This window comes from Globicephala melas, chromosome 17, assembly GCF_963455315.2.
Source record: "Globicephala melas chromosome 17, mGloMel1.2, whole genome shotgun sequence".
NCBI lineage: Eukaryota > Metazoa > Chordata > Mammalia > Artiodactyla > Delphinidae > Globicephala > Globicephala melas.
The window spans coordinates 64,001,675-64,014,309 of NC_083330.1; the positions used below are offsets into that span (position 1 = coordinate 64,001,675).

General features: G+C 40.7%; 1 protein-coding gene across 2 annotated transcripts in view; it reads left to right on the forward strand.

The window, feature by feature from the left end:
* TBC1D31 (TBC1 domain family member 31) overlaps positions 1 to 11,601 on the forward strand; it is a 61,584-nt gene extending 49,983 nt beyond the window's left edge. For both annotated transcript variants that reach the window (XM_030875708.2, XM_030875709.2), the window contains 4 exons: positions 696 to 890; positions 1,715 to 1,838; positions 9,050 to 9,142; positions 10,877 to 11,601. In XM_030875708.2, coding sequence (XP_030731568.1) covers positions 696 to 890; positions 1,715 to 1,838; positions 9,050 to 9,142; positions 10,877 to 11,010 — 546 coding nt within the window. In that variant the 3' untranslated portion in view covers positions 11,011 to 11,601. The remainder of the gene's footprint in view (positions 1 to 695; positions 891 to 1,714; positions 1,839 to 9,049; positions 9,143 to 10,876) is intronic.
* Positions 11,602 to 12,635: the final 1,034 nt, after the last annotated feature.

The following is a 12,635-nucleotide window of genomic DNA, read 5'->3' on the forward strand; positions in this document are numbered from 1 at the left end:
GTTAGGTATTTCCATGCCAGGTTTGAGGATATGGCACATTGTGAATCTTTAAGAAAGTTTCTTAAACTTATCTTATAGAATTTCTTGCAGAGTATCCTTTCAGAAATGCTGGCTTAAATGAATGGAAATAGAATTTGAGGGCTTCAGCATAGAACTTTGTCAATTATCCCTTTAACGAAATGGTAAGTGGGTCTGTGGCAGGGCCTGGCCCTGTTCCAAAAGCCAGGAATGGTGTAAGATTTCCCTACCTTCTGTTCTGTCCCTTGGCTTCCCCCCCCCCAGAATATCCCCTCCCCCCTTTTTTGTCCTTATAGGCTTTTGTCCAGTCTGTAAAAATAGGTTCTTCTGACTCCTTTTCAAAGGACTGAAACATAGGAATTGTTTAATTCCACCCATCCCTTAGCCTAGAAGTTCTCAACCTTGGCTATACATTAGAACCACTTGAAGAGCTTTCTAGAAGTACCAATATCCAGCTGATAAAGAGATTGATTTAGTTGGTTTGTGGTGGAGCCTGGACATCAGTTTGTTTTAAACACGTGGTGGAGCCTGGACATCAGTTTGTTTTAAACACTGAGGTGATTCTAATATGCAACCAGGGTTGTGAACATCTGTCCTGGACGCTTGGATATGTTGAATGGACATACCGTATTTTATGTAGTCTAAACTTGTTTCTGAAATTTACAAATTGTTCTTAGTTAATTGAAGAAAATTTGGCAAAAGCTGAACAAGCATGTCTAAATACTGACTGGCGAATTCAAGCTTTACATAAACAAAGATGCGACGATCTACACCGAAATGAATGTTACCAGGAAGTAGCCAAACTGCTTCGGAAAAACAGAAAGAAAGAAATGGAAGTATTAAATGCAGTGATGGAGGGGGAAGCTAAAAAGGTAAGAATGGTGTTATAAACTTCTTGTTATTAATCATTTAAATCTTGAAATAGTACATAATCAAATGGCAATAGCATCAAACCACATAATGTGTGTTTGAAACGATCTTAAAGATGATCTAATTTTAATACGTAGTGCTCAGAGAAGTCCAATGTTGATGCCACCTAAGAATGACTAAGTGTCTTTCTCAGTTACATTAGTGTCTCAACTTCCCAACCTCGTGGATTTGTTCTAGCTGATTGTATAATATCACTACTTTAATTTACCTAATTTTTTATACTAGCAACGTAAAAGACTTTGAACAGTTAGGAATTATATGTAGCTATTAGTAACAAAAACCAAAATAACAGTAACTATAAGCAAGATAGAAGTATTTTTCTTTTTCACATGAAAAGTCTGGAGGTGGGCAGTCCACGGTTGGTATCCTGGCTCCAAGGTCATCAGAAAAACTGCCCCCTTCAACCTTTCTGCACTATTTCCTGGAGCATGTCTTTCATTCTCATGGATACCTTTCCATCCATTAATTTTAAAAACTCAATCCCATAAGGTTTGAGATCTGAAATGTATTGAAATGAATTATTTCAGTGACAGTTGGGACCCATATGGCACTCTGAGGAATTGAATAGTAGGGACGTCAGAAGTGCCTCTGCTTTCAAGGTTCTTCAACAGCCTTGAGCCAAGACAGGCACCCAGATTCCCTAATACCAAATAAATCCTACGTGCCTTGGAAATATAAAGTAGAGGAGACAAAAGGGGCTACTTCACTGTAGGAACTTGCATTAGCACAAATTTATGTGATTTTTTTTTCATTTATTTGTATTTAGTGGGAGGAAGCTGAAGAACAGGACTTTCATTTGAAATCAGAAAAGAAAGCTGCTGCTCCTTCAGATGCCTCTAGAAGGTGGTTCCTGGAGAATGAGATACACGCTCAACATCCATGTCATAAAGGTGAGCATCGTGAATGCTTCTCTCTCCCTTCATGGTGTTAACACCTTCATTCATTTACTGTGGTCTCTCATCATGGATAAATCCCTGAGATGTATTTTGGCACTTTTAGTCAAGTTATTGCTCAGTTAAAAGGGTGGGATGAGGAGGTGGGGCTGTTTAAAAAAAAAAAAAGCGGGCTTCCCTGGTGGCGCAGTGGTTGAGAGTCCGCCTGCCGATGCAGGGGACACGGGTTTGTGCCCCGGTCCGGGAAGATCCCACATGCCACGGAGCGGCTGGGCCCGTGAGCCATGGCCGCTGGGCCTGCGCGTCCAGAGCCTGTGCTCCGCAGCGGGAGAGGCCACAACAGTGAGAGGCCCACTTACTGCAAAAAAAAAAAAAAGCTCCAATTAAGAAAAATTTCTCAGCCATCCTGTAGAATTGTTTTATTCCACGGTCCTTGGCATCCCGTTAATGTACTAGACTATGATTTGTTCCCAAAGTGCTATTTCTAGTTAATTTTAGTAAAAATGTGTGCTTTGCCAATAGCTGGTCCTCAGAACAACAGTTTATTAAAGTAACACAAGGAAACTTATTATAGGATCTAATCAAACATTAGGTTTTGGTGCAAGGCTTACCAGTGGCATTCAATGAAAAATCAAACTTTTAATTTAAAATTCTTGGAAATTCCCTGGCAATCCAGTGGTTAGGACTCAGCGCTTTCACTGCCGTGGTCCGGGTTCAATCCCTGGTTGGGGAACTAAGATCCCACAAGCCCCATGGCACGGCCAAAATAATAATAATAATAAATTTAAAATTCTAAAATAGAGTACCTTTACAGGGAACTTCTGTCTTACTATATCTTGTATCGTTTCAGTCTTTTATAAAATGTTTATGTATTACTTTTTAAAATAACAGCCTTACTGATGTGTAATTCACATGCCATACCATTCACCTATTAAAAATGTACAATTCAACAGTATTGTATTACCATATATTATATTACCATATATTAAAAAATATATTCAGAGTTGTGCAGCCATCACCACGATCGATTTTAGAACATTTTCACAGCCCCAAATACACCCCATGGCCATTTGCAGTCAGTCCTCATTTCCTGCTACTCCCCCCAGCCCTTGGCAACCACTAACCTACCCGTTTCTGGAGATGTGCCTATTCAGGAAATTTCATATACATGGAATCATATGCTGCATGGTCCTTTGTGTCTGACTTCTTTCACTAGCATAATGTTTTGAGGTTCAACCATGATCCGTACTTCACTCCTTTTTAATGCAGAATAATATTCCATTGTATGAGTATTCCACATTTTATTTATCCACTCATCAATTGATAGACATTTGGGTTGTGTCCGCTTTTGGGCTTTTATGACTAATGCTGCTCTGTGCATTACCTTTGTCATTACTTTTGTAGTGCACAGATTGAAAAGCAAAAATAGAGGTTAGATGCTATCATCATTTAATTAGGCTGCTTTTGAAACCCCTCATCACCTCTCACGCTTTTGGGTTTAGGTCCCAAATAGCGCCCGGAGCCCTCGGGGGAAGTGGGGAGCAGAATGTCACAAATTAAAAGGCACAAACCACTGGAGCTGCCACTTCTCCCTAACCCTGTCACACTTACCCCAACATTAGAAAGAAAAGAAATTTGAGACTTGGAGAACCTACGAATTTAGAAATGGAAAAGGAAAGAGACTGCAAAAAGCTCCCTGCGTCCGTAGTCTTCCTACATGTGGCCCTTCCGCCTCCAGGGTGCCTTCCTCCCAGGCCACCTACGCTTTTTCGACATTGCTAAATTTCACCAGTGAGAGATAGTTTGGTTAATAATCATTCATTTTTCAAAAGGCAAATGTGTAAGGATTTGATCATCGCCTTAATCAGGGTGTATAGATTAAATCAGCGTCACTTAATCCTAAAACTGGAGGCTAATCAGCTGTAATTAGGAGAACGGCATGTTGACTGCAAGTGCTCAGCATTGGTTTGTCACTCAGAGCCTAGAAGCGAGGCACCAGGAAGTAGGAAGCAGGTGAGTGTGCTAACGACGATCGTTTATTTACATTTGTGCCTAGTGTCAATCTTTATTAGCAATGGGGGGGAATTCTTATTGTTCCCCCCAAAATAGAACCTTCTGGACAATGTGGATGACCCTCACTGCTTCTAAAATCCTGGGCCCATAAACTTAAACTGAATAGCGAGTGATGTCTTATCAAATATTAGTCCAGATTTTTAATGGGCAAAGGATTTGAACAGACAGTTCTCCAGAGAAGATATACAATGACCAATACACGTATGAAAAGATGTTCAGCTTAAATTAGTCATTAGGGAAATACAAATCAAAACCACATGAGAAAACATTCAAATTAAAAATAGATATACAGTGAGATACAACTTCATGATCAGTAGCATGGATGTAATCCATTAACAAGTGGGGGCAAGGATCAGAGGAATTGGAACAGTGCTGGTGGGAATGTGACGTGGTACAGCCACTTTGGGAAACAGTCTCTCAGTTCCTCAAAAGGTTAAATGTAGAGAGACTGTATGACCCAGCAGTTCCACTCCTAGGTATATACCCAAGAGAACTGAAAACATATCCCTACAAAAACTTGTACATTGAATGCTCACAGCATCATTATTCATAATAGCCCAAAAGTAGAAACAACGCAAACACCCATCAAATGAGGAGTGGATAAACAAAACATGGTATAGCCACACAATGGAATCTTATTTAGTGATAAAAAGGAATTAACTACTGATTCATGCTACAAAATGGATGAACCTTGAAAACCTTATGCTAAGTTAAAGCAGCTAGACCAAAAGGCCACATGTTAATATGATTCTATTCATGAAATGCCCAGAATAGGCAAACCTGTAGAGGCAGAAGGGGGTTAGTGGTTTGTGGGTGGGAGGGGTAGGGGAGTGGGCCACTAGTGGGTAAGACGTTTATTTGGGGGATGATGAAAATGTTCTAGAATTAGTGGTGATGATTATACAACTCTAAGTATACTAAAAACACTGAACTGTACCCTTGAAAGGGGTGAATTCTGTGGTATGTGAATTACCTCAGTGAAACATTTTTTTAATGACATTCGTAAATGCTGGTTGCCAGGTAGGGCCACTGGACCAGGTTTTAAAGCGACTGGGCCTTGAAGAAAGGGAAGAGCTTAGAGCAATTGGAGGACATTTCAGGGAGGGAGGATTTCATGGTGTGGTGCAGGAGCCCAGGCTGGATGTCGGGAACACCAGGTTCTGGTTCCAGCCTCATGGTAAACGAAGACAGAGTTTAAAGAATCTTAGCCAGAGTCAATAAGCTGTGTATCTCTGGTTAGTTTATTTACCCACTTGTGTTTCATTTGTGCCTATTAAGAAATGTTTACTGGTCTTCAGTTTCCTCATTTGTAAAATGAGAAGATTATAGACCAGGCGATTTTTAATTTTGTTACAGTTCTCACGTTATATTACACCATTTTCTAACCACTGACAGTCTGTGGGTCCCTCTGAGGCTCTCTCCCAGAAACATGCACATACACGGACACACACACACAGCACTTTCCCATAATCATTTTTGTGGATTCCCCAACCAAACGCCTCCATGAACTCCTTGCATGAGACAGAACTTGTTAAAAGTAATGAATCAGTGGCAGAGACTTGCCTGTCGTGGTGATTCAGGTTAGGCCAGCTGGAGCAGAGAGCTTCTGTACAAGAATGGTTAAAGATATCACTGAAGCATGTAGGTGATGGGGACCTTCAGGCTGAGCAGTGGGCTTCATCCTGTTGACCAGCCTGGCTGCACAGCAGAATGGCCTGCGGAAGACAGAGTACAGGGCTTGCCTCCTGGGCAAGGAACGTGGTTAGGGAAAGGAAGGAAATTTAGTTTGTACCTTTTTGTTCCTTTCGAATTTTGTGAGGTACAGGTAATACCACTTCAGTAAATAAATACTAATTTTAAATAATAAGAATCACTTTTGGGGCTTTAAAATAAATACATTAAATGAAGGAAAAAAGCAAGTTGTAGTGCAAAAAAGTATAGAAAAAAGAACTCACTTTTTACTGTACTATTTATATGTTCAAATTTGTTACAGTTAGCCAGTGACTGGCAATCTTTTGATACATTACAAATTTTTAAAAAAATGCATAGTCAGGACCTCACATTTAATTCTGTAGATTTAAAACAAAATGGAAAGGGCTTCCCTGGCGGCGCAGTGGTTAAGAATCCGCCTGCCAATGCAGGGGACATGGGTTTGATCCCTGGTCCGGGAAGATCCCACATGCCACAGAGCAACTAAGCCCGTGCGCCACAACTACTGAAGCCCACGTGCCTAGAGCCCGTGCTCCACAACAAGAGAAGCCACCGCGATAAGAAGCCCATGCACTGCAACCAAGAGTAGCCCCCGCTTGCCACAGCTAGAGAAAGCCCACGCGCAGCAACGAAGACCCAGTGCAGCCAAAATTAAATAATTTTTTTAAAAAAATGGAAAGCTAGATTTTTGTTTTAAAGTTTCACAGGTGGATCTGCTCAGCAGTGTTTGAAACGTTGCTATAAGCAAAGGGGGGGAACCACTGGCTGTGTGATATTTACAAGACGGCATTTAATTCATCCTCCCCAATAGCCGTGGGCAGGAGGGATACAGGACAGATGAGAGACAAGGAACTGTGAGATCTCAGATTTGGAAGGATCTGATATGTGAATCATCTCTGCAACATTGCAATAGTGGTTATCCAGCCTATGCCAGAACACTAATAGAGCTGGTGAGCGCGTTACCTCATTCCATTTTCTGCCAGTATTTTATTTAAAAGTTGCTCCTTCCTTATGTAAAGCTGAACCTGCTTTTCTTTTTGTAAACCGTCTCATTAAAAACTGTTCTCTGGTCAGAATGGCCATCAGAAAAGTCTACAAATAAATGCTGGAGGTGTAGAGAAAAGGGAACCTTCCTACACTGTTGGTGGGAATGTAGATTGGTGCAGCCACTATGGAGAACATTATGGAGGTTCCTTAAAAAACTAAAAAGAGAATTACCATATGGCCTAGCAATTCCACTCCTGGGCATATATCCAGAAAAGATGAAAACTCTAATTCGAAAAAATACATGCACCCTAATGTTCATTACAGCACTATTCACAATAGCCAAGACATGGAAGCAACCTAAATGTCCATCAACTAATGAATGGATAAAGAAGATGTAATACATATATACAATGGAATACTACTCAGCCTTAAAAAAGAATGAAATAATGCCATTTGCAACATGGATGGACCTAGAGATTATAATACTAAGTGAAGTAAGCCAGACAGAGAAAGATGAATCATATGATGTCACTTATATGTGGAATCTTTAAAAATGATACAAATGAACTTATTTATGAAACAAACAGACATAGAAAACAAACTTGTGGTTACCAAAGGGGAAAAGGGGGAGAGGGATAAATTAGGAGTATGGGATTAACAGATACACACTACTATATATAAAATAGATACACAACAGGGACTTACTGTATAGCACAGAGAACTATATTCAGTATCTTGTAATAAGCTGGAATACAAAAGAATCTGAAAAAGAATACATAAATGAATCACTTTTCCATACACCTGAAACTAACACAACATTGTAAATCAACTACAATTAAAAAAAAACAAGCTATTCTCTGGAGCAATGCAGATTATGCTTACTACCATGATAGCCCTTCAGATATTTTAAGATGCCTCTTATATTCCATTCCCTGACACCAGTTCAAAATTAATCATTTGGTAATTAGTCACATTATCTTAATGACTCATTGAGCGAAAACAATGAGTCAAAACCATTAGCTGAACACATATGTATGGAATCTAAAAAAAAAAGATGGTTCTGAAAAACCTAGGGGCAGGATAGGAATAAAGATGCAGATGTAGAGAATGGACTTGAGGACACAGGGAGAGGGAAGGGTAAGCTGGGATGAAGTGAGAGAGTGGCATGGACATATATACACTACCAAATGTAAACTAGATAGCTAGTGGGAAGCAGCCGCATAGCACAGGGAGATCAGCTCGATGCTTTGTGACCACCTAGAGGGGTGGGGTAGGGACAGTGGAAGGCAGACACAAGAGGGAGGAGGTATGGAGATATATCTCTATGTATAGCTGATTCACTTTGTTATAAAGCAGAAACTAACACAGCATTGTAAAGCAATTATACTCCAGTAAAGAGGTTAAAAAATTAATTAATTTTAAAAAACACAAAACACACACACACACACAAAAACCCAGTAGCTGAAGCTCTTGAGCCCAGGTGAAAGGCAGGCATCATCTTCATGAGTCAGTGTGACCCGAGCAGTCTGGGCCTGACTCATGGAGGCTTGGATCCTGGTGATGGGAGTAGAAAGGAAGGGACATCCTAAGTGACATTAGGATGAAAAAATCAAAAGGACTCTGATGTCTTATTGGATGTAAAGCTGTAGGAGTTAGGAAACAGTAAAAACACAGCTGAAGGGTGAGTATAAATTTTGAAGTGGGGAGTGATGTTAAAAAAAATAGGAGGTGGCACTGGTTAGGTGTGGAACACTGCCATTCTTCCTACTCTAATAAGTCCAGGTAAAACTTGCCTATCGCTTGGGACGTCCCTGGTAGTCCGGTGGGTGAGACTCCATGCTCCCAATGCAGGGTTTCATCCCGGGTCAGGAACTAGATCCCGCGTGCTGCAACTAAGACTCTGCATGCCGCAACTAAAGATCCCACATGCCGCAACTAAAGATGCCACGTGCCGCAGCTAAGACCCAGCCCAGCCAAAATAAATAATAAAAATTAAAATATTAAAAAAAACAAAACAAAACTTGCCTGTCGCTGCTTCTGGTCTGCTGTATATAGTGATCATGCCTTGCCTGGTTAAAGTTGGTAGTGATCAGCTCACAGGTGTTCTCAAGGAAGGTTCGCTAATCACATTTAATCGTCTCTCCCAACAAATGTTTGGGATCTCTATACTAACACCTGTATTTTTCAGTAGTTTGTTGGCTTTTTGTTTTAGCTCAAGGTGTTTTTAAAGTACTTTACCAAAACTTCAGCTCAGCTCTTAATTCTCACTAACTGTACTTCCCTTGCCCATTGAATGGTGACAGCATTCTTCCCAGAAGAGAAAACTAAGGGGCTTTTTATCCTTGGCACTTTTAATTCACTAGGGACCGTCTGGAATTAATCATGGCTTTCTATCCACTCCCAAACATTCTCTCTGTTTTTTCACTTTTATAACATAGTGCCCAGGTGCCAAGATGAATGGGTCGCCTCAGGCCGTTTGCCTAGAACCTCACAGTTAAAAGACATTTCTGAAATGGAGTCCTTGACACAGAGTAAGTCAACAAACAAGAAAGATGTCTCCTGTCATGTTCGATTTAGCAATATTTAAGCAAGATTGTGGCTTAAGTTATAGTTGTAGCATGTTGAGACCATTTTCCCAGGGCATTGATCATGGAAATCCTAAAGTGGAGTCAGCAAGATTCTCAGGTTTCCAGCTGGGGAGAAAAACTGGGTCAGTTCGAACCCCAAGTAGAGAAAGCTTGCCAAATATCATTAGTGCGACTATTTCTCTAGCACCAGCACTGCTGCCCAAAACAGAGTTGGAGGCTCCAATAGAAGTCGGTCACTAACTAAATTAATGATATTCATGACTATTTTTTACATCCTCGTGAAAAGAAAATCTCAGGATTAGTTTTCAAAGCTATTACATATTTGAATTTTCTCAGCTCTTATTCTGGGCTGAGTTCCCTCCAGCAACCATTGGAAACATGTGTCTGCTCTGGGCCCTGAGATGTACTGCAGGGCCAGCTCGCTCAGAACTGCTGAGGGCAGGTGGCTCCATGGTGATTAGTTGCCTTTTGATCCCTTGACTTGATTAACTGGAGGTTTTTGTTTATTTCTGGACAGGATGGGATGGAAACATCTCACAGAAATGTAGTCATAGCATTAAGCCCATAAAGGAGCTAACAGTTTCCCCAGTAAAGTACTTGATTTGTGTTTAAAAGGAGGGGAGGGGACTGGAAACTCTGTTAGACTTTATTTCAACCAACTTTTTCAGTAAAACTGTCATATAAGTGAAGCAGAATTTAACAGTGTGTTTTGAGTTCTTTTAGAAGAACAGATTTGTATATAATGTCCCCAAAAGACCAGCTTTATAAGAAAGATACCTGGTAACAAGTCATGAGTTCCAGTGTTGTGTAAAACATTCTTGCTAACTCATACTCTTATGTGCATCTCTAAATTCTGTGTCAGGATGTGCATTAAACCAAAAGTCATGTGTAAGTCAAATGAAAGGACAGGAGATTCTCAACTGTTCTCTATTCTGACACGTCAGAACTTTTTAACTAGATAGTTCTAAATTTCAAAATCCAGTTGAGGACATTTGGCAAGTTTCTCATTTGGCAGCAAAATAAGAAAAGCATAAATGTTTTATTCCTTGGGGGAAAAACAGTTTTCAGAAATTGAAGCTATTTGAATATGTAACTAAGTTTCAGAGAAGTATATTTTTAAGATGCTTCTTTTTTGAATTCCAGTATTTACTAGCCCCTCTAAATCAATGTGAAATGACTGTTACACTTGGACACACTGTAATGCTCTAATCTTGATTCTGGACTCTCCCTGCGTTGGCCACTATAAAAAGCACTTGACTTATTTATTTAAGCATTAGGAGAAGTGGTCATGGTGTACATTTCACAATATTAATTTTGGCACCTTGGAATTTTCTCATTACAATAAGCACCATGGTGAAGAAACTTACTATTGCAAAGAACTCAAATTCTCTCTTAAACAAGCTTTCTTCCTAATTTAAAAGGTCATCTGTATTCCCAAATCAAAAAAAAGCTAACCAAAAGCAGATAAATTCTCTAACAGCATTCATTCAATTCAACGAATAAATATTTGACTTGTAAATGGAACCACATGGGCAGGTAATATGTTTGGCTTTTTGTTTAAGAAGTTTTGTTTTTAGAATATTCATTTCATTATTGATTTTTTTGCAACGTATTTACCTTTAAACACTATACCATTGCTAAAATTAACTGTTGTTAATTTTAAATTTTGTTTTCAAGTTGCATTAAACCAAAGAAAAACACATTGGGACACCATGGAATGGGATCTTATGGAGACAGTGAGAAATCTCCGCCAGAGACTCGCCACCCAGGCTCGAAACAGATGTCAAACGCCTCATCTTTTGGCTACTTAGGAGGCTGGTCACCTTGAGAGAGTCAAAGAGCGAGATACCTATTTTGCAATCAGTGACACTGATTTTCAGATTATTTATTTTAAATTCCTATAAAGATCAACCTTTTGTATGAAAAATATGTGTGTATAAAAATTATGTGTTCTCTTTAATTCTGGTGCTTTGGGACTTGTAAATGGCTTATTGTACTTTTCACAATAAAAAAAATTTGAAGCTTTTAAAGCTTTGTATTAGGCCCTTTCAGGTTTCAAGGACCAGCATAAACCTCAGGAACTTTAGTGGATGAGGTTTTATTTTAAAGGTGAACGGAGAAATAAAGAACACGACACCACCTCAGCAGCTGTGCAGCCAGGACTGAGCCAGAACTCAGCAGCAGCGCCAGAGCGCGAGCAGTGAGGAGAGGCCCACCTGCCAGCCCCTCTGCCCCCAGCAGCTGGTCCCCCCCTTGCCCGCGATCCACCGTACCAGCAGCACCCAGGCCACTGTCTCCTCTTCTCCTGACGGCACCGGCTCAGCGCCACAACAGGGCTGCTCCCGGCTTCAGCATCTTGGCAAATTACTTCCCTGAACCCATTTCTAAAGGGAGAGTAGAAACAGCACGTGGTCTTTGATGTAAAGATTAAATAAGATAATGTGTATAAAGTTCCTGATACAGTGCTTTTCCTGGTATGGTGCTTAACACACAGCACACAGTACATACGAGTGTTTTGTTTTGGTACAAAGATAATCTTATGGTAAGCCAAATGCTCTCTTTTGTCCGAAGTCCTAAGAGAATACCCCGTTATAGGACTTCCCTGGTGGTGCAGTGGTTAAGAATCGGATCGCCTGCCAATGCGGGGGACACGGGTTCGAGCCTTGGTCCAGGAAGATCCCACATGCCGCGGAGCAGTTAAGCCCGTGCGCCACAACTGCTGAGCCTGTGCTCTAGAGCCCGTGTGCCACAACTACTGAGCCCACGCGCCACAACTACTGAGCCCACGCTCCTAGAGCTTGTGCTCTGCAATGAAGAGTAGTCCCCGTTCGCTGCAACTAGAGAAAGCCCGCGCACAGCAACAAAGACCCAACGCAGCCAAAAAAAAAAGAGAAAAAAACACCTTAGATTACATCAGGAAAAACAATTTTAAAAAAAATACCCCATCATTATACAAGGCATTGGTTTCCCAAGAGCACTTTCATCAGCCTCATCTTTGTCAGTTTGTTAGAAGCATACCTTCATGGGCCAGGCTGGTGTGTGTATGTGGCAACAGAAAGTCACAGGATATAAAATATTTCTGGTGTGATTGCAACTTCAATGGGCTAGAAATTGCTCACCTAAAAGGATTTGAATTATAGGGACCCCCCCGGTGGTCCAGTGGGTAAGACACTGCCCTTCCAATGCTCGGGGCCCAGGTTCAATCCCTGGTCAGAGAACTAGATCCCACACACATGCCGCAACTTAGAAGCCCACGTGCCAGAACTAAAGATCCCATGTGCCACAACAAAGGATCCCGTGTGCTGCAACGAAGATCCCGCTCAGCCTAATTTTTTTTTAAAAAAAGCATTTGAATTCTAAAATATTGTGATTCTGCCAGCCAGAATCAACTGTATATTGCCCGTTTTTGACCTCTACTTCAGGTCCTCTTTTACTA